This window comes from Lissotriton vulgaris, unplaced genomic scaffold, assembly GCF_964263255.1.
Source record: "Lissotriton vulgaris unplaced genomic scaffold, aLisVul1.2 SCAFFOLD_863, whole genome shotgun sequence".
Taxonomy (NCBI): domain Eukaryota; kingdom Metazoa; phylum Chordata; class Amphibia; order Caudata; family Salamandridae; genus Lissotriton; species Lissotriton vulgaris.
Genome location: NW_028253842.1, coordinates 582,557 through 608,491, shown reverse-complemented (window position 1 = coordinate 608,491; position 25,935 = coordinate 582,557). Strand labels below are relative to the sequence as shown.

The 25,935-nt window shown below is 47.8% G+C and overlaps 1 protein-coding gene across 1 annotated transcript in view; it reads right to left on the bottom strand.

The window, feature by feature from the left end:
- Nucleotides 1-25,935, bottom strand: part of GOSR1 (golgi SNAP receptor complex member 1) — a 591,443-nt gene that overhangs the window by 44,786 nt on the left and 520,722 nt on the right. Inside the window, exon 7 of the mRNA XM_086951506.1 lies at nucleotides 24,717-24,746. Within this exon, the coding sequence (XP_086807632.1) occupies nucleotides 24,717-24,746 (30 nt within the window). The remainder of the gene's footprint in view (nucleotides 1-24,716; nucleotides 24,747-25,935) is intronic.

Here is a 25,935-nt window from a genome sequence, read left to right as displayed (position 1 = left end):
TAGGGCACTAGGAAGGAGAGAGCAGCCCGAGGAACAAAAAAAGAGTAGGGATGAGAAGAGAAGCAGGAGGTACAAGTAAGAATAGTGAGAAGAGAAGCATGAGGCACAAGGATGGAGAGTGGGAAGAAGAGCAGCAGGAGGCACAAGGAAGAGGCGTAAGGACGACAAGAGAAGCATGGGGCACCAGGAAGGAGAAGAGCAGCATGGGGCATAAGGAAGGAGAAGAGCAGCATGGGGCATAAGGAAGGAGAAGAGCAGCATGGAGCATAAGGAAGGAGAAGAGCAGCATGGGGCACAAGGAAGGATAGGAGGGAGGAGAAGCAGCAGCATGAGGCACAAAGAAGGACAGGAAGGAGGAGAAGAGCAGCATGAGGCACTAGGAAGGAGAAGATCAGCACGGGGCACTAGGAAGGAGAAGAGCAGCATGGGGCACTAGGAAGAAGAAGAGCAGCATGGGGCACAAGGAAGTATAGGAGGGAGGAGAAGCAGCAGCATGAGGCACAAAGAAGGACAGGAAGGAGGAGATGAGCAGCATGGGGCACTAGGAAGGAGAAGAGCAGCATGAGACACAAGGAAGGAGAGTAAGGAAGACAAGAGCAGCATAGGGCACTAGGAAGGAGAAGAGCAGCCCGAGGAACAAAAAAAGAGTAGGGATGAGAAGAGAAGCATGAGACACAAGGAAGGAGAGTAAGGAAGACAAGCAGCATAGGGCACTAGTAAGGAGAAGAGCAGCATGGGGCATAAGGAAGTAGAAGAGAAGCATGGGGCACAAGGAAGGATAGGAGGGAAGAGAAGCAGCATCATGAGGCACAAAGAAGAACAGGAAGGAGGAGAAGAGCAGCAGGAGGCACTAGGAAGGAGAAGAGCAGCATGAGGCATAAGGAAGGAGAGTAAGGAAGACAAGAGCAGCATGGGGCACTAGGAAGGAGAAGAGCAGCATGAGGAACAAGAAATGAGTAGGGATGAGAAGAGAACCATGAGACACAAGGAAGGGGAGTAAGGAAGACAAGCAGAATGGGGCACTAGTAAGGAGAAGAGCAGCAGGGGGCATAAGGGAGGAGAAGAGCAGCATGAGGCACAAGGAAGGATAGTTGGGAGGAGAAGCAGCAGCATGAGGCACAAGGAAGGATAGTAAGGAAGAGATGACCATCATGAGGCACAAGGGAGGAGAGTGAGGAGAAAAGCAGCATGAGGCATAAGGAATAAGAGTGGGGGAAAGGGCAGAATGAGGCACAAGGAATAATAGTAAGGAGGAGAAGAGCAGCATGAGGCACAATGAATGATAGTAAGAAGAAGAAGAGCAGCATGAGGCACATGGAAGGGGAGTAAGGAGGACAACAGCAGCATGGTGCACTATGAGGGAGAAGAGCAGCATGAGGCACTAGGAGGGAGAAGAGCAGCATGGTGCATAAGGAAGGAGAAGAGCAGCATGAGGCACAAGGAAGGATAGTAGGGAGGAGAAGCAGCAGCATGAGGCACAAGGAAGGATAGTAAGGAGGAGATGACCAGCATGAGGCACAAGGAAGGAGAGTGAGGAGAAAAGCAGCATGAGGCATAAGGAATACGAGTGGGGGAAAGGGCAGCATGAGGCACAAAGAATGCTAGTAAGGAGGAGAAGAGCAGCATGAGGCACAATGAATGATAGTAAGAAGGAGAAGAGCAGCATGAGGCACATGGAAGGGGAGTAAGGAGGACAACAGCAGCATGGTGCACTATGAGGGAGAGGAGCAGCATGGGGCACTAGGAGGGAGAAGAGCAGCATGGGGCACAAGGAGTGAGAAGAGCAGCATGAGGCACAAGGAAGGATAGTAAGGAGGAGATGACCAGCATGAGGCACAAGGAATGAGAGTGAGGAGAAAAGCAGCATGAGAAATAAGGAATACGAGTGGGGGAAAGGGCAGCATGAGGCACAAAGAATGCTAGTAAGGAGGAGAAGAGCAGCATGAGGCACAATGAATGATAGTAAGAAGGAGAAGAGCAGCATGAGGCACATGGAAGGGGAGTAAGGAGGACAACAGCAGCATGGTGCACTATGAGGGAGAGGAGCAGCATGGGGCACTAGGAGGGAGAAGAGCAGCATGGGGCACAAGAAAGGAGACAAGGAGGAGAAGAGCAGCATGATTCATAAGGAAGGAGAGTGAGAAGAAGAGCAGCACGAGGTACAGGGAAGGAGAAGAGCAGCATACAGCACAAGGAAGTAGAAGAGCAGCATACGGCACAAGGAACTAGAGTGAGGCGGAGAAGAGCAGCTTGAGGCACAAGGAAGGAGAGCGAGGCGAAGAACAGCAGCAGAACTAGATTAGGAAGAGAAGTAGGAGTCCAAGAAGGCACATTGAACAGCCAAAGATAAACAAACTACATAATCCAGAAGGGGATGAAAGGAGTAACCACACAAGCATGGAGTCTGGGTCGGTTGTAATTGTACCAGATATGAACGAGAATGGCTCAAAAATCATGCAGCAGCACCCCAGACATAAGTGAGCAGAGGAAGAGGGCAAAGGCCAGGCACGGCTCTTCCGTAACAGTGGAGAAGCGTCACCCCACTGCCAGCAGATGAAAAATAAAATAATAAAACTATTTTATTACTTTATTTATCACTGCCTGAGCAATGGAGTCTTGGGAGGGCCGGGTTATGGCAGGGATGAGGAGTGGTGGGCACTTATGAGTCTACATGTCAGTTTGTCCAGACGTCTTAGGCTGGTCAAACAGACATGCACACTTATATTTTTCCAGCACAGCAGATTGGAGAAATGCTACAGGCTCCCTGGGCCAGAGTGAGCGACAGGTCTGTCCACTCTGGCCAATCCAGGCGCTTCTCTTGTGCTAAGTATAGCATGAGAGCAAAGTCTGGGTGGGTGGGGAGCCTGTGCTGTGGCCCACCGACTGCCGGGAGGAGAGCTGGAGAGGAGCACCGAGGTGGTCAGCAGCGGCAAATAAGTCTCTTTTTTTAACTCCTACCGTGCTCATGACTAGCTCAGCTCGTGATGAGGCACGGTGCTTGTGTGCATGAGCCGTGGAACGCTCACACGTGGGGATAATTCCCTTGCTGTGCTGAGCGTTCCACGGAAAACGGGTGTGGCCGTGACTAGCTCAGCTTGTCATGAGCACACGAGCACTGCGCCTCGCCATGAGCACCGGGGTGCTGTGCGTGCCCCCCCCCCCCAACCTCCAGCACAGCGGGGGAATTACCCCCACTGCGAAGGGGTTAAAAATGTATTATTATTCCCCTAGCGCTCCCCATGCACCTCTCCCCCACGCTTCACCTCCACTTTAGATTGGAGGCACCAGCAGGCGCGCAACACCAATTGGGCTCACCGGGCTACAGCCCTACCACCCCCCCCCCCCCCTCCGAAGTCGTGTGTTAGTACGGGCTGAGACAGTTACGCGGGCTGGCAACCATCTAATTGCAGCCGCACCCGAGTACCTCACAGGTCTTTTAAAGACCATTTACTTGTTAATGAAGCTTTTGTTGTGTTTTCACCCCTTCTTCGAGCCACTCTGCCTATTGCTGGAAGAATTACCCCCCCCCCCTGAAATTTTGCTCTAGTTTCCCGCCTGGGTAGCAGACACTGACAATGGCACACAAGAAAAGCTGAGCTGAGCTGGGGCTAAAAAGGAGACCCTAACTGAGGGATGGGCTTATCAAAGAGTCAGCAGAAGTTAGAACAAGAGGGGGGAAGGCCGGCAAGTAAGCCAAACCGGAAGGGGAGCAGCAAAGGCAACGGAAGAGGAGCTGCACTAGGCATAGCTGAGGAGCAGCAGGGTGAAAGAACTAGTTACTTACCTGTACACTATGGTTCTCCAGTATTATCTTTCATAGATTCACATGCTTGTATCTTCCCCGTCGTCATGGTGGGAGTCTCCCGGTAAATATTAACCATAGCAGTAGAAGAAAAAACTGCCTGGAAACCATAGAGTAGTGAAACAATAGGTAACCTCTTCTCCTCATTATGTGGCCCAAACTACAGCCAATCAGCAGCCAGCACCAGCCTACACCATTCCCAGCAGAGCCACCATGCCTCAGATTTCCAACAGCCCAAGAGTGAGCTATGCAGAAAACCAGAGATAAAAGATGGTGTACCGAGCAGAAACGGGGAGGTGGGCGGGAGCATGTAAATCTATGAAAGATAATACTGTAAAACCATAGTGTACAGGTAAGTAACTAGTTCTTTCTCCAGTATTCAATCTTTCATAGATTCACATGCTTGTATCAGAGTAGATAGCAGTCCTTGTTGTCAGAGCGTCTCTAGGCTAGACCCCCTTTTTTCTCGGGGCTGTGTGCCATAAACTCCTTTTAGAAAAAGAACTCATTAAGAAATCAAAAAGGTACCAACAAGCGACCTTTGTCATTACCGTCATTTGTGCAGAAAGGAATATGCTACTTACCAGTATGCATCTGTTCTTGGCATAGAGGGCTGCAGAGTGGTACATTATGAATAGATCGCCATCTGGTGTTGGGCTCGGATGATTGCACTTTGTTTTTCTCTTGGAGAGTCTTTTGTATCTTGGTGACTCCTCCCTTAGTTGGTAGTGCGCATGGGCATCGGCTCCATCCTTAGATTGTTTTGCCATAGTAGGGTTAGATGGAGTAGTATAGTAGAATACAGATAAGAGTGCCCATGTAAGTGTATCTAAATAAGATAATGTTGGAACAGACACAGGTTTCCGGGGAGGCTGGGAGGGCATGTACCACTCTGCAGCCCTCTATGCCAAGAACAGATGCATACTGGTAAGTAGCATATTCCGTTCGAGGCATATGGGCTGCAGATGGTACATTATGAATAGACTATACAGCAGTTCTCTCCCTAGCGGTGGTCGCCCGTGTCTGTTGCAACTGTCTGAAACAATGTTTTTAATACTGCTTGTCCCACTCTAGCTTGTTGTGTTGTGTGCACATCTACACAATAGTGTTTTGTGAAGGTGTGCGGTGTAACCCAGGTAGCTGCTTTGCATATGTCATCTAGTGGAATGTTTCCCAGAAATGCCATAGATGCTCCTAGTTTACGTGTAGAGTGAGCTCTAGGAGGAACAGTTAATGTTCTCTTTGCCTTTAAGTAGCATATTTGAATGCATTTTACAATCCATCTGGCAATGCCCGCTTTGGAGATGGGATTGCCTTTATGTGTGGGAGAAAACGCAACAAATAGCTGTTTTGTCTTTCTGAAAGTTTGTGTTCTTTCTATATAGTACAATATGGCCCTCCTAACATCCAGTGTATGTAGGGCTCTTTCCGCTACTGTTTGTGGTTTTGGAAAGAAAACCGGTAATTCCACTGACTGATTGATGTGGAATGCTGAAATAACCTTTGGTAAGAATTTTGGGTTTGTTCTAAGAACCACTTTATTTTGGTGTAGCTGCATAAATGGTTCTTGAATCGTAAAAGCCTGCAGTTCACTTACTCTTCTAAGTGACGTGATAGCTATGAGGAAGGCTACCTTCCATGTGAGGAATTGTATTTCACACCTATGCATAGGTTCAAAGGGTGGCCCCATTAGTCTGGTAAGCACTATGTTGAGATTCCAGACTGGGGAAGGTGGTCTTCTTGGTGGAATGACTCTTTTGAGTCCTTCCATGAAAGCTTTAATTGCTGGTACTTTAAACAGTGACAGGTGTTGCCTGTTTTGTAGGTACGCCGCTATGGCTGCTAGATGAACCCTGATAGAGGTATATGCTAGGTTACATTGCTGTAAGTGTAATAAATAGCAAATGATTTGTTTAGTGGATGCGTCCAGAGGGTTGATGTGCTTACTGTTACAGTGTATAGCAAACCTCTTCCATTTTGCTGCGTAGCATGCTCTGGTGGTAGGACGTCTTGCCTGTTTAATGATTTCCATGCATTCTGGTGGTAAATCTAAATACCCAAACTCTATGACCTCAGGAGCCAGATCGCTAGGTTCAGTTGTTTGGGATCTGGGTGCATTATTTCTCCATGGTTCTGTGTAAGATGCATGGGTAATAACCTTAGCTTTTGATGTGGTACTTGTGAGAGTTGTAGCAGCGTGGTGAACCACGGCTGTCTTGCCCACGTGGGTGCCACTAGTATCATTGTCATTGAGTGTTGCTGCAGTTTTCTCACCAGTAATGGAATTAGTGGTAGAGGAGGGAACGCGTAAGCAAATTTGTTGGACCAATTTATCCACAGTGCATTGCCCTGGGACCTTTGGTGTGGGTACCTGGATGCGAATTGCTTGCATTTTGCGTTCTGATGATTTGCAAACAGATCTATCTCTGGTTGCCCCCATTTTTGGAAGAATGGCTGTAGTATTTGGTCGTGCAGCTCCCATTCGTGAACTTGTTCTGACTGTCTGCTTAGGATGTCTGCTATTTGATTTTGAATTCCTGGTAGGTGTTCCGCTAACAGGTAGATCTTTTGAGGAATGGCCCATCTCCATATGTCCTGTGCTAGTTTGGACAGTTGGAGAGAGTGTGTCCCCCCCTGTTTCTGAATATAATACATTGCAGTCATGTTGTCTGTTCTGATCAGGACTGCCTTGTTTGTTATTTGCATTTGGAAAGCTTTTAGTGCTAGAAATATTGCTAATAGTTCTAGGTAGTTGATGTGCAGTTTCTTTTGCTGCGCACTCCACTTCCCCTGTACTGTGTATTTGTCCATATGCGCTCCCCATCCGGAGAGCGATGCGTCCGCTGTTATTATTACTTGTGGAATTGGCTCTAGGAACGACCGTCCCTTGGAAATGTTTTCTGTGTTCCACCACTTCAGAGAGCGATACGTCCGGTCGTTTACCAACACCAGATCTGTAATCTGACCTTGAGCCTGATTCCACTGGGTCGCTAGACACTCTTGTAGTGGGCGCATTTGTAGTCTGGCATGTGGTATTAGCAGTATGCAAGAGGACATCATGCCTAATAGTTGCATAAACACTTGTGCTGGTAGTGAGTGTTGTGGTTGAAATCTTTGTATTAACCCGACCATTGTCTGTACTCTGATTGGGTTGGGGTATGCTATTGCCTTTTCTGTGTCTACTGTAGCCCCCAGGTATTGCTGGATCTGGTTTGGTTGCAGGTGTGATTTTTTGTAGTTCACCGTAAACCCTAGGTGGTGCAGCAATTGAATTGTCTTCTGTGTGTTGTGAAGACATTCTTCCTTTGATTTGGCCTTTATTAGCCAATCGTCCAAGTATGGGAAGACATGTATTTGTTGTCTCCTTAGGTGTGCTGCCACCACAGCTAGGCATTTTGTGAAAACTCTCAGTGCTGTTGTGACACCGAACGGAAGGACCTTGAACTGGTAGTGTTGTCCTTCTAACACAAACCTTAGGTATTTTCTGTGGGCTTTGTGAATTGGGATATGAAAGTAAGCGTCTTTTAGATCCAGTGTAGAAAGAAAGTCCCCTTTCTTCAGTAAAGGGAGTACTTGTTGGAGCGTGACCATGTGGAAATGCTCCGAATTTATGTAAGCATTGAGAGGTCTGAGGTCTAATATTGGTCGTAGGGACCCGTCCTTTTTGGGGATCAGGAAGTATAGAGAGTATACTCCTGTTCCTCGTTGATCTTTTGGGACCTTCTCTATTGCATGCTTTTGTAGAAGTGCTAGCACTTCTTCTCTTAACAATGTCAGATGATCCTGACTCATTGGCCGCTGTTTGGGAGGGATGTTTGGTGGGGTAGCTGTGAGTTCTAGGCAATAACCATGTTGGATAATTTGTCTCACCCACTTGTCTGACGTGATGTTTTCCCAGACAGGTAGGAACTGTGATAGACGTCCCCCGACCGGTGTTATGTGGTCTGGGGGGAGTTCTATGAAGTCACTGTTTTGGTGTTGAGGCGTTGCGGTTGTTATTATTTCCGCGGCCTCTACCCTTGTTGTTACCTCTGTAACTACCTCTTGAATTACCTCTGGGTGATGTTGGTGTGAAAGATGTGGATTGCTGATTTGTTCCTGTGTTTTTTGAGCCCCCTCTATAGGTGGATCTACGAAAGGAACCTCTGTGCGTTGGCTGTTGCAATGCTCCCATTGACTTAGCCGTTTCCGTATCTTTCTTCATCTTTTCTAATGTCTCGTCTGTACTTGAACCAAACAATGTCTTTTGATCAAATGGTTTGTTCAGTAGGGCTGTTTGTACTTCTTGTTTGAATCCTGAGATTCTAAGCCATGCGTGCCTTCTTAGCATGACACTAGTGTTAATAGACCTTGCTGCAGTGTCTGCTGCGTCTAATGCACACTTAATGGAAGTATTGGTTATTATTTTACCTTCCTGTATTAATTGGTCTGCCTTCTTCTGATGTTCTTTTGGAAGATGTGTGAGAAGTTTTTCTAACTCATCGTAATGTGCCCTGTCATAACGTGCGAGTAGTGCTTGTGTATTGGCTATACGCCAGCTATTCGCTGCCTGTGATGCTACTCTTTTGCCTGATGCATCTATTAACTTCGACTCTTTATCTGGTGGAGGAGCCTCTCCTGTAGATAATGAGTTTGCTCTTTTACGAGCGTTTGAGACCACCAGCGAATCTAGAGGTACATGCCCTCTAATAAATATTGGGTCCTTTGGAGCCGCTTTGTATTTTTTATCGATTCTTGGGTTTAATACCCTGGCTCTCACTGGGTTTTCGAATATTTCCTCTGTGTGAGTGAGAAGACCCTTCAGCATAGGAAGAGTACCTGATGTTCTCTGTGCACTAGGTAGAGTCTCTAACAAGAAATCCTCTATCTGAGGTTCTGTGTGCATATCTAGTTTGTGATATTTTGCTGCCCTATTAATGAGCTGCACAAAACCTGTGTTATCATCAGGTGGTGAAGGCTTTGAGGGATATAGCTCTGGGTCGTTGTCCTCATCTGACCCTACATCGTAATTTTCCCATGGATCTTCCTCATCTGGGATAGATTCGTCATCCCCTTGAGGTTCTCCCTCCCCTATATCACTGTCTACATCTGACTGAGGTGTAGCTGGTCTTGGTGTGGAGGGTGTAGGAATATGTGGCCTATTGTGAGGAATAGGAGAAGAGGGTGTGTCTCTAGGACGAGGAGAAGCAGGAGGAGTTATGTTCGGCCCCATTGTTCTCTTTTTTGAAGGAAGAGGTTTATCTTCTGACTGTTCACTCTTTCTCTTCTTCGTGACCACTTTCCCAGTTTGTGGGTCAATAAACAAGATCTTTTGTTTGGGATCTGTTTGTTGCTCTTGAATCGGTACCGAAGGTCCTGGTTCCGAGAGCTGTTTTTGTTTTTGATCTTCAGATCTTGCTGTTTTCGACACCGAATGTCTGCTCGATTCCGACTTTTTGGGTATCGAGTGTCTCTTGGGCGATAAATCATACTTCTTTTTCGACATGGAATGTTTCGATACCGAGCTCTCCTTTGTATGTAGCCTCGGTGCCGAAGTCGATGTCGCCCTTTTCTCGGATCCGACATGGTGGGATTCCGAGTGTTTCGGTTTCACTTTCGGTTTCGTTGCCGGGCCCGAGGGCGGGGCGTCGGAAACTTTTTTCAGCGGTTTGACCGGGCCCGAGGGCGGGGTCGTTACCGCACGGGGTCGGTTTTTCGGTAAGGGGACGTCGTCACTCACGGTTTGTTGCTCGAAGAGTTCTTCAACCTCCGACTGGTCCCCTTCCGACCCCGACTGGTCCTCTTCTTCCTCGATTTGATCGTCTCCGAACAGCTCCGGGATTGCCTCCGCCTGCATTCTGGAAGCCTCGTGTCTTCGAGCTCGACGATTTCTAATCGTTAGCTTGGAGGAGAATGCTGCGCAGGCTTCGCAGTCCCTGGATTCGTGTTCAGGCGATAGACAGAGGTTGCACACCTCGTGTAGGTCCTTGTGTGGGAACTTAGCACCACACGATGGACATTTTTTGAATGGAGTCCTTTCCATGGACTCCGGGCTTGACTGCGTCGAGAAAGGTCTCCTGTTCTTCGACGTAGATGCAAGTTTTTCTCTTCTATTTTTAATTTGTAACGCGTCGGAATGGAAAAGAACGCGTTCGATAACAATACCGTCGAATTGGAAAGGGAATACGCGCCGAAAAATCACTTTCTTCTGAAGTTGATCTGGAGCGTCTCGATCTTCATCCGAACCCGATGGCGGAAAAAAACAATCTAAGGATGGAGCCGATGCCCATGCGCACTACCAACTAAGGGAGGAGTCACCAAGATACAAAAGACTCTCCAAGAGAAAAACAAAGTGCAATCATCCGAGCCCAACACCAGATGGCGATCTATTCATAATGTACCATCTGCAGCCCATATGCCTCGAACACAACATTATAGAAAAACAGTAGAAATTCATAAACATGTACCTTATTTCAAAAAGATGTCGCAGAACTGCTTGTCCCACTGCTGCATCTGCTTTCCATTCTGTGTCCAGACAGTAATGTTTGGTGAATGTATGAACATTTGACCAGGTTGCTGCTCTGCTTATGTCTGGAAGGGGTACTCCTGAGAGTAATGCAGAAGCCGTTGCCATCTTCCGTGTATCGTGAGCACGGACTTTCATGTCGAAAGGTCTTCCTGCTTTCTCTTGACAGAAGACAATGGCAGATGCAATCCATCTAGAGATGGAGGATCTTGAAAGGGCCAGACCTTTTCTGGGCCCCGAGTAAGCAACAAACAAATGGTTCGATTTGTGAAAAGATTTTGTCTTTTCAATGTAGAACTTTAGACACCTGCCAATGTCCAAAGTATGAAGAGCTTTTTCAGCCGCTGTAGAAGGATTTTTGAAATATGTAGGAAGGATCACCGGTTCATTTAGAAGAGGGTATTTTAGGAACAAATTTCGGATTAGTTCTTAGCATCACCTTATCTGGCCTGAATTGTATGAAGGGATCCTGTATTGAAAAGGCTTGGATTTCGCGGACTCTCCTGGCTGATGTTAGTGCCAGGAGTAATGCTACTTTCCATGACAGGAATTGCAATTCCGGTTTGTGGATTGGCTCAAACGGAGCTTTCATGAGTTGAGACAAGACTGTGTTAAGCTGCCATGGAGGTGGAGGATGCTTAACTGGAGGAAACTTTCTGAATAACCCTTTTAAAAATTCCTTGATTAATCTTTGGGACCACAGAGATGGGTAAATGTAAATGTAAATGTAAATGTCAAGGTATTTGTAGAGCGCACTGTCACCAAGCGGTTTCCTGGCGCTATTACTCATACCGCTGTGGAACCCTTCCTGGCTTTCCCTGTGAAGTGTCCACTCCTGGGCACCCCCAGGGTGAAGCCAGGCATTCTAGCGCTGTTGGGGCCCGTGTGGAGGTTAAGCAAGCTATTGCCCAGAGTTGCAGGGTGGGGCCCATGATTAGAATAGGCACCGAGGCGAGAATGGTCAGGTCCGAGGAAATTGAGCCCAAGACCCGCCGAGGTGGGAATTGAACCCTGGTCCCGGGCCAGAACTCTGCATCAGGGTCTGCCGCTCTAACCATTGAGCCACACTCCTCCATGGGTGACCTGGAGATTTTCGGTATCTGGATTTTGCTGCTAGATGGACTTTAATAGATGAATGCGAAAGTCCTGATCAGGCTAAATGCAGCAAATAAGGAAGAATTTGCTCAGGTGAAGACGAGAAGGGATGCACTGTATGAGCAAGACACCAATTACAGAATTGTTTCCATTTTGCAGTATATGTCTTGTTGGTAGACAGTGCTGCGGAACTTTTCAATATTTCACGACATTCCGGAGGGATATCTAATAACTGGAATTCGTGCTCAAAAGGTTCCAAGCCGACAATTTTAGAGAGGTCAATTGTGGATGAAGTACTTGGCCTCTGTTCATGGAAATCAAATCCCTGGTTATTGGGAACTGTATCCTTGGTTCCACCGACAGCTGGAGAAGTTCTGTATACCAAAACTGCCTCGGCCAGGCTGGGTCTATTAGAATTATTTGTCAAGGTTCCGATCTCATCTTTCTCAATATTCTCGGAATTAGGGGAAAGGGAGGGAAGGCATAAGCAAACATCCCTGTCCATCGGAGATGAAGAGCATTCCCTCTCGAACCCTGCTGGCATAATGCTTGCACTTTTTGTTGCTCTGAGTTGCGAACAGATCCAAACTTGGCTACCCCACAAGTTGAAAATCCGATTCAGTTGGACTTGACATAGTTCCCACTCGTGGCAAATGTCGGACAACCTGCTTAACAGATCTGCTTTTGTGTTTTCTATCCCTGGAACATGTTCCACTTGCAGAGTTATTTTGTGACGCAGAAGCCAAATCCAGGGGCTTTGATCTTGTGCCACCCTGTTTGCAAAAGTAAAACATTGTTGTAGTGCTGTCCGTCCGCACTAAGACCGATGAACCTTGGATTCTGGGAAGAAAGGCCTGAAGGCCCAGGGAAACAGCTTTCAATTCCAAGAGATTGATGTGAATTTTTGCCTCTTGGGGAAACCAAAGGCCTTGAATCTCTAGGTCCTGCAGATGTGCTCCCCAACCTCGTAATGAAGCGTCTGATGTCATGACGTAACTTGGCAATTGTGATTCGAATAACAGGCCCTTTGTCAGGTTGCATCAGGATACCCCACCATGACATTGCTCTTTTCATCTGACAGGTTAAGACCAGCTTGTCGTCGAAAGGAACCCAGAGCTTGAACCCATTGTTTGTCCAGAGCTTCTTGCAGTGGTCTCATCTGCAAACAGCAGTTGGGAATCAATGGGATACAGGAGGACATCATTCCCAGTAAGGACTTGAATATCCTGATGGAAGTGAACTTTTTTTATGTCAGGGATGCAGTCAGATTCAGGATTTTTGTTACTCGTTCCTCTGATGGGTATGCTTTTACTTCCTGAGTTTTTAAGATTGCTCCTAGGAACTGCAGGGAACGTGTCGGAAGAAGAAATCACTTTTCTCTGTTTATTCAAAGGCCTAATCTTTGAAAAAGAGCCATGCAAATCCGTAAAGATCTTTGTGTTGTTTGGTACGATGGTCCTTTTATCAACCAGTCGTCGAAATAAGGGAACATTTGGAGACCTTGCTGCCTTAGATGTGCCGCTATTGGAGCCATGCATTTTGTGAATACTCTGGGGGAAGCCTTCAGGCCGAAAGGCAACACTTTGAACTGGTAATGGCGCCCGCCACCATGAATCGAAGATACTTTTTGTGTTTTTTGTGGATCGGAATGTGGAAGTATGCATCCAACAGGTCAAGAGAGACCATGTAGTCTCCCTTGCGAAGCAGTAGAAGAATTTCCTGTAAGGACAGCATGCGGAATGAAATTTTCATTATGTATTTGATCAGATCTCTGAGGTCCAGTACCTGCCTCCATTTTGAAGAATGGTTTTTCCTTATTAGGAAGAAATGTGAATAAAAGCTTGTTCCCTGCTGGTCTGATAGGACTTCCTCTATCGCTCCTTTCAGTATGAGTAATAAGATCTCTGCTTTGAGAGCTGCTAGATGTTGTTGAAGTCTGCAGAGAGGTGGACGATTTGGAGGTTTTTGTGAGAATTCCAGGGTGTGACCCTGTGTAATGATGTCTAATACCCATCTGTCCGATTTTATGGACTGCCAATGCGAAAGAAACAGAGAGGTAGTGGAACTGGTTGATCTGAAACGGTGTTGGAGGTGCCTGAAGAACATCACTGTCTGTGACCAGAGTCGTGCTTTCCTCTGGCAGCAGATTTTCTCCTTCCTTGTTGTTGGAAAGAAGTATTCGAAGACAGATACTGCTTGTTGGAGAAGTACCGACGGTATCCCTGTTGGTTGTACGGTTGTTACCTATTAGATTGGTAAGAGGAACGCTGTTGAAAATTTCCTCTGGATCCTCTGCCGCGAAATGACTGATAACGGCCTTGCTGCAATGATACCAAGGATCTAGCAGTATCAATCAATCAATCAATCAAGAGCATTTATAGAGCACGCTACTCACCCGCGAGGGTCTCAAGGCGCTGAGGGGGGGGGGGGGGGGTGTAGAGGGGTCGCTACTGCTTGAAGAGCCAGGTCTTGAGGTGCTTGCTGAAGGAGAGATGGTCCTGGGTCAGTCGTAGGTGGGTGGGGAGGGTGTTCCATGTCTTGGCTGCCAGGTAGGTGAAGGATCTTCCTCCGGTGGTGGTTCTGCGGATTCGTGGAACGGTGGCGAGGGCACGGCTGGCGGATCGGAGCTGGCGGGTAGGTGTGTAGTTCGTGAGGCGGTTGTTGAGGTATTCGGGACCTGTGTCGTGGAGAGCCTTGTGTGCGTGGGTGAGGAGCCGGAACGTGATCCTCTTGCTGACGGGTAGCCAGTGCAGGTCTCTCAGGTGGGCAGAGATGTGGCTGTGTCGGGGAATGTCCAGGATGAGTTGTGCGGATGAGTTCTGTATGCGTTGAAGTCGTTTCTTTAGTTTGGCAGTGGTCCCAGCGTAGAGGGTGTTCCCGTAGTCCAGTCGGCTGGTGACGAGGGCCTGGGAGACCGTTTTTCTAGTTCCAGTGGGGATCCAACGGAAGAACTTTCGGAGCATGTGGAGGGTGTTGAATCAGGAAGAAGTAATGGTGTTGACTTGCCTGGTCATCGTGAGGGAGGAGTCGAGGATGAATCCCAGGTTGTGTGCGTGGTCTGTGGGCTTGGGGGGGGGGAAGAGGGGGTCCAGAGCTGGGGGCCACCAGGAGTTGTCCCAGGCTGAGATGGATGGGCCGAGGATGAGGACTTCCGACTTGTCTGAGTTCAGTTTCAGACGGCTGAGCTTCATCCATTCTGCAACGTCTTTCATGCCTTCCTGGAAGCTGGCTTTGGCGGTGGCAGGGTCGTTGGTGAGGGAGAGGATCAGTTGGGTGTCGTCGGCGTAGATGTTGAGGTTGTGCTTGCGTGCGATGGCTGCGAGGGGGCTCATGTAGACATTGAAGAGGGTGGGGCTGAGCGAGGAGCCTTGGGGTACGCCGCAGATGATCTTGGTGGGTGCTGCATGGAAGGGCGGCAGACGAACTCTGAGTTCTGTCGGAGAGGAAGGAGGTGATCCATTCCAGTGCCTTTCCTTGGATTCCGACGTGGTGGAGGCGGGTAGTCAGGGTGCGGTGGCAGACCATGTCGAAAGCGCCTGATAGGTCAAGGAGAATGAGGGCAGCAGTTTCCCCGTTGTCCAGCAGGGTCCTGATGTCGTCGGTGGCTGCGATGAGGGCGGTCTCAGTGCTGTGGTTCGCTTGGAATCCGGACTGCGATGGGTCGAGGGAGCGGTTTGTCTTGAGAAAAGCAGTCAGCTGCTTGTTGACTGTTTTCTCGATGACTTTTGCGGGGATGGGGAGGAGCGAGATGGGGCGGAAGTTCTTAAAGTCTGTGGGGTCTGCGGTGGGTTTCTTCAGGAGAGCGCTGATCTCTGCGTGCTTCCAGCTCTCCGGGAAGGTGGCGGATGCGAAGGAGTTAATGATGTCCTAGAGTTGGGGTGCGATGATGGAGTCCGATTTGTTGAAGATGTGGTGTGGGCAGGGGTCGGCTGGGGAGCCTGAGTGGATGGTGTTCATCGTGTGGGTGGTATCTTTCGTGCTGACGGGGGTCCAGGTGCAGAGGGTGGTGGTGGGGGGCGCTGGTTTGGTGGTAGGGTCTGTGGTCTGAGCGCCAAAGTTGTTGTGTATATCGGCGATCTTGCGGTGGAAGAACGTGGCGAGGGAGTTGCAGAGGTCTTGTGATGGCGTGATGTCGTCGCGTTGCTTGCGTTGGGGTTGGAGAGCTCTTTCACAATGCTTAAAAGTTCTTTGCTGTTGTGGGCGTTGTTGTCTAGCCGTTCTCTGACAGATGATCTTTTGGTGGTGCAGATCAGCTGGTGGTGTTTGCGGATGGCATTCTTGAGGTAAGTCATGTTTTCCGCTGATTGGTCGTGGCGCCAGGTTTTCTCGATGGCACGGCAGGATTTCTTAGAGTCTTTGAGATCATTGGTGAACCATGAGGTTTTCTTGCTGTCCGGGTTGCTGGGGGGGTTCTTCAGTGGAGCAAGGGCATTGGCGCAGTCAGTGATCCACTGTGTGAGGTTGTGGGCTGCTTCGTTGGGGTCCGGAGTGATGGTGGGTGGGTTTTGGCTCAGGGAGGTGGTGAGCTAGTCGGTGGTGATCTTGCTCCAGCATCTTCGGGGGGCTTGTTGCGGGCGGTGGTGGGTCGTTGTTTTCCTGAAGTTGAAATGGACGCAGCTGTGGTCGGTCCAGTGTAGTTTGGTGGCGTAGTTGAAGGAGATGTGGTTGCTGGAGGAGAATATGGGGTCGAGCGTGTGGGCAGCGCGGTGGGTGGGGTGTTGACCAGTTGCTTGAGTCAGAGGTTGGCAAGGTTGTCTAGCAGGGAGGTGGTGTTGTTGTCCTTGCTGTTCTCCAGGTGGAAGTTGAGGTCCCCTAGGAGGATGTAGTCGGAGGAGGCGAGGGCGAGCGGGCTGATGAAGTCTGTGATGGCTTCATTGAATTATGTGCGTGGTCCTGGGGGTCTGTAGATGAGGGTACCTCTGAGGGTGGTCTTGGGGTAGGTGTGTATCTGGAAGTGAAGGTGTTCGGCGGCGGTGAGGGAGTCTTCGGTGTTGGTCGTGATGCGGACGGTGTTTCTGTGGACAATGGCGATGCCACCTCCGCTTGGTTGACGCGGTCCCTCCGGATGATCTTGTAGCCGTCCGGGATGGCAATGGCGATGTCGGGGGCTGAGGAGGCGTTCATCCAGGTTTCGGTGAGGAAGGCGACGTCCGGCGCCGTGATGTCTAGGAGGTCCCAGAGTTCGACGGAGTGTTTGTGGACGGAGCGGGTGTTGAGCAGGCAGAATGCACTCGAGGTGGATGTTGTTGGCGCCGGTTCTGGCGGGGGCGGTGCGGGACCGAGGGCAGGTGAACTTGCAGTCGCAGCAGGTGAATGCTCCGTGGGTGCGTTTTGGGGTTGGCGCGATAGCAGGCTGGTTGTCGGCCGGTGTTGAGTGCGTGGAGGGTGGTGGCGTTGTATCTCCGTCGGGTGGGCTGGCTGCGGCGGGGTCCAGGGGTTCTGGTGCTGGGTGCGGTCCAGGCGTAGACGGGCTTGCCTTTGACGCGACTTAGGTGCACCATCGACGCGACTTAGGTGCACCATCGGCGCGCCCGATGGGCGTGACCGCTGCACGCGCGGTCTCCGCCATAAGTGGCGAAGTGGGAGGGAGTAGCAGCTGGGAGGCGGGAGCGGGGCGGCGAATGGGGACCGGGATCGGGTACCGAGGAAAAGGGGGCGGGCAGGGAGCAGCGCCAGGAAGCGGGGGGAGACACAAGCGGGAAAGGCTGTCACAGGGGGCACAGAGTGGGAAAACACAATCACGGGGGACCCAAAGCGGGACAAGAACACGGGGAGAGTAGCGAGAGGGCAAGCCTCGGGAGCAAAGCCCAGACAAGAAACAGAACAGAGCCAACAGTGGCAGAGGCAGAAGGCGGGCACCGAGCTCGGAGATGCTCAGCAGATCAGGGCAGCAGAAGTGGCGGCAGAACTCTTGGCAGCAACGGGCACACGGGGGCCGTGCGGTAAGTGGAGCGACCGGCCCTGAGACAGGGTAAGGGTCAGTATCAGTGTCTGCTTTTATCCCCTGCAGCGCCTCATCAATATGCTTACCAAAAAGGCTTTCGCCATCAAATGGCATGTCCAAGATTTTAGACTGGACCTCAGGTCTAAAGGATGTGGCCTTCAGCCATCCTTGCCTCCGTAGGGCTACCTCCCCAGCCATCTGGCGAAAAGCAATAGACGCTATGTCCATTGCTACGTCTATGGACTCCGACACTGCCCTGGCACCATCCTGCAGAATGGAATTTGCCTCCTCTTTCTTGTCATCCGGAAGATGAGACAGTAGTGGTGCGATGTCTGACCACATCTGTCTATTAAACCGGATCAGAAGTGCCATCGCGTTAGCCGCTTTGATTGATGCTGCTGCCATGACTGCAAAGCGTTTACCTATGCCATCCATTTTCTTGCCCTCCTTATCAGGGGGTGCAAGGCATGTTGCCATTGGGTTCTTGGAGCGCTGCTTGAGTCACAACCGACTCCGGTCGAGGATGACCTATAAGACATGCTGGAGCCGTTTCTGTAGCACAATACTTCTTATCCAGCTTGGGTATAGATGCTGGAACTGAAGCTGGATTCTTCATCAGCTTGAGTCCTTCATCCCAGACATGTTGAATAATTGGAATGGCTCTTACAGACTTCCTAGAAGACTCTTTGAAGTCGTAAAGAAAACATTTGCTTTCCTTCACTGGCATATTAAGTTGAAATCTCTTAGCCGCTTTTCCTATCAGATCGTAAAAGCTGGCTATGTCCTTTGGTGGAGAGCTTGCTTGAGGCAATGGTGACACCGGGGAAGTTGGAACAATATATTGGTCCCATTCATCCCCAACCACATCATCTTGAGGAATTTCTCCTTCCTCCTCTTGATCGTCATGATCGGAATTATTCAAATCATCCCGAATTGTAATAACCTTTTGGACATCCGTCCGTTGAGGTGGAGGAGGTGGCTTTCACAGGTTGAGAGACAGTAGCAGAGGCAGTGGAAGAGGCTGTAGCATTACCCTCCGGAAAGCGACGGTAATAGCTGTCAATCATGTGTCTTAAGTCTGATATCAAAGATACGGGCACTGACATAGCCTCTTTCCGAACAGATGTATCTGCTTCCTCTTCGTCCTCATAGTGGTAAGCCCGATGAAGACTCGTATCTCTTTTGGCCTCTGACCGGACGATCTTTGAAAGAGAAATGCTCCTGGACCTCTTGAAAGTCTTCCTCATCCGAGTCCTGGCTTTTAATATGAAGCTGCGAAGGACTATAGGCAACGCCATAGGGACCTTCCTCCTAAGATTCCTAGCAATCCAGTATGGTAGAGGGAAGTAGAGGTGAAATCTTCGGCGTGGAAAACTCCTTTTTTGCTCGCCGACGAGCCCGTCGACGGAGCAATCCGTTTTATGGAGATGTAGGTTAAAGTCATCATCGTTGGAGATGCAGGCATCGCCGACGATTTTCTCGTCGTCGACGGAACCATCAGCTGCATCGTCGACAGGATGGTCGTCGACGAAGATCTTGCCGTCGACGAGGGTCTGGTACTCACCGTCGACAGAGTGGTCGTCGTAATAGACGTTGACGAAGCTGTCGTCGTCGAGATTGTCGTCGTTGTCGACGAGATGGTCGTCGTCGATGGCGATCTGACTGGAATTTCAGCAGATTTTGTCGACGGAAGCGACGACGGAGCCTTCTTTTCTGAGGAAGGCTTGAGAGGAGTTGGAGGGAAAGAAGAAGAAGGTTCACCTTCCTTGGTTTTTCCTGCTTTTTGTTTCTTCACATCTCCTTTTTCCTCAGAGGACCCTCTTTTATGTTTCTTGGAGGTGTGTCCCTTGGCTTTCCCCCCAGACTCCGAGTCTATAGATTTTCTCTTTTGAAGCGCGCCTCTCTATCCTTAAGGGTTTTGGCAGAGAAGGTCTGGCAATATTTGCAGTCCTTAGGGATATGCTTAGGGTACAAGCAGTACACGCATTCCTTGTGTGGGTCCTCAGAAAATATTCTGGCCTTGCCACAGGACCTGCAAGCTCTGAAAAGCCTCTTCTTGGAGCCTTAAGACATTTTGAATGTAATAATCCTGACAAAAAACAGTACCTGACTTCCAACTGTGAAGGTCAAAAGTTCAATGAAGAGAGAAAAACTGAGCTGAGCTCACGGAGACTCCTTCTCACATGAAGGTGGTTAGAAATCTGAGGTATGGTGGCTTTGCTGGGAATGGTGTAGGCTGGTGTTGGCCGCTGATTGGCTGTAGTTTGGGCCACATTGAGTAGGAGAGGTTACCTATTGTTTCACTACTCTATGGTTTCCAGGCAGTTTTTTCTTCTACTGCTATGGCTATTATGTACCGGAAGACTCCCACCATGACTACGGGGAAGATACAAGCATGTGAATCTATGAAAGATTGAATACTGGAGAACGTAAATGTCGCATTTTCTTCACTGGAGCACATGAAGGAAGGACAGGGGGATTGGTAATGGTGCAACAGACTTGAGATGCTACGAAGCTGTGCTACGTCCCACACAAGCCCGGCTCCATCAGGCTGCAGAAACGTGAGCTCGTAAGATTCCGATAAAACTTCAGACTATTTTATCGGCACTGGCAAAGAGAGTTTTGCTTTATTAAACGCCTCTGACATCCATGGCTCGTGCACACCCCTTCCACTTCTCTTCCATTCAAAATGGAAAGACTTTTCGCTTGCTTACAACTATAAAAAATGAATTACATACGCTATACGATGCCTTTCATATTAAAACATTAATAAATCTTTTTTTTAATTTCAAATGGACAGTTCCCAACATTACTTTTGCAAACTGATGGACACTTGCTTTGCCCAGCGTCACCCCCATTAAGATCAGGTGAGTTACACCCATTTCCTTTGCTAGACCACAGGCCTTTTAGAGCATCCATCCAAGCAAGGTGCTTCCATCAAATCGTTAACAAATTCTAAGCGGGGATATTGATTCCAAAAACAAGTCTATGTGCATGAAGCAACTGTTGCCACCGATGAAAGTAGGCACTTTTAATCTTTCTATAGAAGAGAATCTTTGATCGTGTATTACACCTCTACAACGTACATAGTTAACCTGTGTCCTAAACTCCCTTTAATTGAGCATAAGCGTATACATGCAATTACAATACAATCAAAACCAGGCCCTAAAATGTCCTGGAAGAGAACATTAGAGAACAGTAAAATGCATCATAAAATAACATGTACATGTTAGGGGAGGGTTAGGAGTTAGGACACTACTTGTTGAACTAGTTTTATCGTCCTTGGAAAAATGAAAGGCTGGGTAATCTCTGCCAGGAATCATACAAACGTGGCCGGACTTCTCTGGAACAGGTTACACTACGCTTCTCCTAGCAGACCTTTAGTTATCAATGCAGGATAGCACCATGTTTTTACTCATTTCTAACCAGCGGCAGTGGGCACTGGCCTATTGTTTCGAATGAGAAGTGGTTTGTGAACTGGTTTCAAAATAACTTATTTTCTTAGCTTTGGATGAACCAAAGGCAGTCTGTCCAATGCGAGTGACTATCCTTAGAGGGCAGACAAAGGCTGACTGTTGTAATTTGAATAGGTATACGTTTAGTTACTCACATCTGTCTGCAATGCCTGCTTAACTCACTGAGCACGAATCCGGGAGGCAATAGACACGATTCGGTATGTAGCATGGTATTAATTAACAAAAATAAAAATTAATTCGAATTTTTTTTCCCCCGGCGATGGCACAAACGCGGTTTTCATAGCATAGTAAGAGTCACATAGTCTGCCAGGTATTTGCCCTGTGACAAGCAACGTAGATCTTAGAATCATATTGAAGGATGATAATTCGAAAGTTCAACGCAGGTCACCTTTGCCACAGCTGGGTACGTGATGTGCTTGATTCTATTGCATTTCTAATCGAACATAAGTGAATGCAGCTAGGTCAGCTGGTGAACGTTCATATTAATTCACATTATTTGGTATCTTGCATAGTTGTTAGAAAATAGTTCTTAGTGTTTCAAGACGCCAGGGGAAGAGGGAGGACAAAAAAGTGGCTGGATGTAAAATGTGCAGAGCAGGGAAATACATCACATGGGCTAACAGAATGCTTACGCACAAAGGACACTGGTTTGAAAAAGAAATTCTAAAGGGTGGAGAAAACACCACCACCACATGTGAATGCTCTTAAAGCCTCAGGGATTATGGGTGCTTAGCCGAGGGGAGAGCCTGTGCAAGTAGAGGGAACGCCCTGAGGACTAGCGGTGGTAGCAGTGATTTGCACCCCTTAAAAGGGAAAAGAAGGGAAAAAACAGCCTGCAAGTAAAGTTCATACCTAAAGCCCTCTCTGCCTTTCACTTCAGTCAGCAAAACATACAGTGGGCGGGGAACTCTAGACCTGCCACAGGCATAAACTAGATTTCCTGCAGGTCACATCCTACCCTGCACCAAGCCCTGTGTGGACTTCACTCATGCATTTGCAGTCCATTAAAGGCAGCCAGGCACCCTCTCAGCGAGCCGGGGCGAGCGACTTCACAGAACCAGCCCCTAATGCTGCCTGGTTCTCCCCATGGTACCCATGGGAAACAATAACAAGACCTCATTACTAACAATTTAATGAGCTGAAGCTTTTAACAGACAATTCAACGGAGTTAGAAGCGAAGAGGTTAATCGCGTCAGGCTCGAGGAAAGCTGAAATATATTACATTCTCAGAAAGAAGTCTTTGAAGAGCTGTAAGGATGATAGATCACAGCTCCCAGCCGCAGGTGTACCATCCTTTGGGGTTTTGCTTTCCCTCCGCCAACCTCCATACTATCAATGTCTCGTTTGGGGTGAGCAGTGAGGACGATAGCTCACAGATCCTAGCCGCAGGTGTACCATCCATTGGCGTTTTGCTTTCCCTCCACCAACCTCCATACTTTCAATGTCTCGTTTGGGGTTTTCTGAAGCAAAGCAGGTAACAGATCTGACAAACTACATGGGTAACTTCCTGGAAGATGCTACTCCTCCCATTCACAGTGTAATATGCCTGGTGTACTGTGGCTGCCCGCTTGGTGGCATTTGTTTCATAACTGCAGTCAAGCCCTTTGTGTATAGCTAAACTAGTATACTACTAAACACAAGAATGGGCCTATCTGGAACTGTTCTCAAGTGGTTCACTTCCTTTCTTCACAACAGGTCGCAGAAATTCAAGAGCAATAACTTGATGTCCTCGCCAATACCTGTAACGCTAGGCGTCCCCCAAGGATCCTCTCTATCCCCAACTCTGTTCAACCTAGTCATGGAACCTCTCACTACCTTGCTACAAGCATCTAACGTACACTTTCACATGTACGCGGATGACACCCAACTTTATCTCAAACTACAGTCCCCCAAAGACATCTTGCTCTTGAACACAACGATCAGAAGCACCCAATCCTGGCTTGCCGATAATCATCTCAAACTCAATGCCCTGAAAACAGAGTTCCTTCTGATCTCACCTCCAGCGAAGATCTCCACCACTCAAATTTGGCTTAAACACCTAACGGCACTCAATGTCCAACCCACCATCGTGGACTCAGCAAAATCTTTAGGTATAACACTTGACACCAATCTCAACATGCAGCAACATATCAGCAAGGCAACAAAGGGAGCGAACTTCCAGATCAATACTCTGAGGAAACTCAAACCCTTCCTCCCAGCCAAAGACTTCCAAACCGCAGTACAAGCAGTAGTCATCCCCTGAATTGAATACGGCAGCATCGCCCTCTGCGGACTCCCCCTAACTACAACGGCACCCCTAAGAGCTTCTCTAAACACTGCAGCGAGACTCATCACTGGATCAAAAAAACATTCCCATATTACCCCTGACTTGAAATCCCTAAACTGGCTTCCTTTTGAAGCCAGAATACATCTGAAAATCGCCTGCATGACACACAAGGCGATACACCTAAACTCACCCGGCTACCTCGCTCAGAAATTGACAATCTCTGGCGGAACTAGAAACACTAGAGGCACAAACAATCTTCTGCTGAAACCTCATAGATTCCGGAAGGAAAAAACATATAAGCGCTCCTTCTCAGGAATGGCGCCTAGGATCTAGAACTCACTCCCTCCCGAAACCAGGCTTATCTCTTCCACTACACTCTTTAAAAATGAAGTAAAAGCTATCCTCATGGCTAAATACACTTGAACTATTTTCTCGAACTCTGTTAATACTCTGCACCGATTTTTACTACATGTTTGACCACTTTGCTTATTTGTATTAGTTGTCTTATTACTCACATGATTGGCTTTGCAGCCACCTATCTGTATTGCTTGATCTATTGATATATGTGTCTGACTATGCTCTCTCATGTACCCCTCTCTGTAAAGCGCTCTGATATCTGAAAAGATCTTGTCCGCGCTATATAAAACTTTCAAATAAATAAATAAATAAATAAATATAGCGAGTATGTTTCCCATCCGCATCACCATTACTAACCTTCAAGGCTGTGTCCCAGTAATATAGCTAAGTTGACATGGTTCCTCCTTACTTGTGAATGTAAGTTCTTGTTCATATTAGTCCCCTGGTATCTCTCCCCAGATCCCGCCTTATGCAGGATTTTTCTGCTCCCTAGTTCACAAATAGAATTAGTATCTAGCGCTAGTGCAAGCTGACTCCAGGGTCCCAGCTCAGTTTAGAGTCCACACAACCTTCCTTTGTCCTAGGTGGTTGGTCTGGCAGACTTTGAAAATCACGGCACTGGACCAATGGCTTGCTCCCTAAAAACTAAATTATGCTGTACCCAATGCACCGGAAAGTGTCTGATCTTAAACCTGGTCACAGACAGTAATGTTGATACTCATCAAGTGATAAAGCTACATGTGTCCCATCACTCTCCAGAAGAAAACTTGAACAAAAGTCTGTCCGAGTCAATGCACACTTATTCAAGAACTGACTGAAGGATTAGAAACACTTTAGTATGAGGAGGTAGGGAGGAGCCCGGGATCACATGTCCTGTACTGCCACACTATCGGAGGAACATGCTGCACCGGAGAAGCAAATCTAGAGGCAGCAGAACCACAACAATGACCTACACAGTGCAGGCGAGCAGCTACTTAGTAGAACTCTCCTTGACAAGTTTGCCCATCGATCCTTATTAAAACTGCTACCCTAAAAATGGGCTCGCCTACGTGCCCTATTCCCCCTGGATGCTGGGCCAGTGTCTTTAACAACAGTTTATATGCAGAAAAGAATATTAAGTAGATACTAAGTAAAGGTAGCCAACAATCCACCCGCCAACCTTGATTTACATACATTAGTCAGAGTAAATACAACTCATCATCCAAAGCGCATCAAAACCAATTTACTATTGATTGTTCTAAAGGGTAACAAATCTGTAAGCACATTCTTACCTTATTGTCTCTTCTATCAGGCGATCAGAGCTGTAAAGGAAGCGGAAAAAAGATACATCAGACACATGCACTGACGATATTACAGAAAACTACAATAATGGTTCTGGGCTCACCATGTAATGTTGCCATTAGAACTTTGTGGTCAATAGTTTTAATACACGATTTTACTAGTTTTTCAGAGATGGGAGTTTCGTATTTAGACAGATATATGGCTATGAAAACTCCACTAGATGAAATGTAAAAAAACACAGCCTAGGTGTACAAGGCTATGTAAGGAGCCAGAAGAACTAGACCACCATCTAGCTCACCCATAAAGCTACAAAAAAAACGACTACAATCCTATGAGCGAGATTGAAAAATGCATCAATTCACAGTTGGAAGAGGCCCTCAGCAAGGATAGGATGAGCCCCAAAGACACTCCACAGGAATGTCTACTAACCCCATATACCTTTTGACTAGGAGCAATAGGACCCAGCAAGACTACCAATCGCCCACCAGGTATCAGGTCCATATATTAACCTTTGTAAATCAAACAAGGCTTCTTCTGAAATCTACTGAGCCGGTTGCTTTAGCACATTTGAAGGATCGTCAAGTACTTGTTAATGGGTTCCACTACTATAAGAAAATTATAGTTATTCTTGGTGTGGAGTCTCTCAAGAATACTGGCCAAACAGAATAATTATAGGTGCTAGAACATTTATGGACACTGCTTGATGTTGCAATGTTTCTACTCTGCTTTATTGTGCTATCCTAAGCTTCGACTTAATTACTTCTGATACAAATATTAATTCTACTGACACACAAAAAGCATTTTCATGGGGTTACGCTCATATGTCACCCTCCTCTGGCCTGAATGTCTTATCCAGGCAGCCCTTGGTTACTGGACAGTTCTCTGGTGAATAACTTGCTTATCACTGCTGAATCCGGGTCTTGTGTACTACAATGCTGCCCTTTGGATGCTATGTATTCCTATAGGTGTATGGTTTGCAACTCAGTGAAAGTATGGAACAAAGTATTAGCACTCATAGATAACTTTCCACTCAGAACAATATCTATTAAAAAGACGGATCTTTATGAATTACAGCAAAGGGAAGAGCAGTTATACATATAACCAAAAGGGCATAGTACATTCTGATTAAGATATCACCCCAAATTGTATTCTAGCGTTTAAAAGACCTAAATGCAAGGACTAGAAAAAATACAGTTACATAGAAATGTC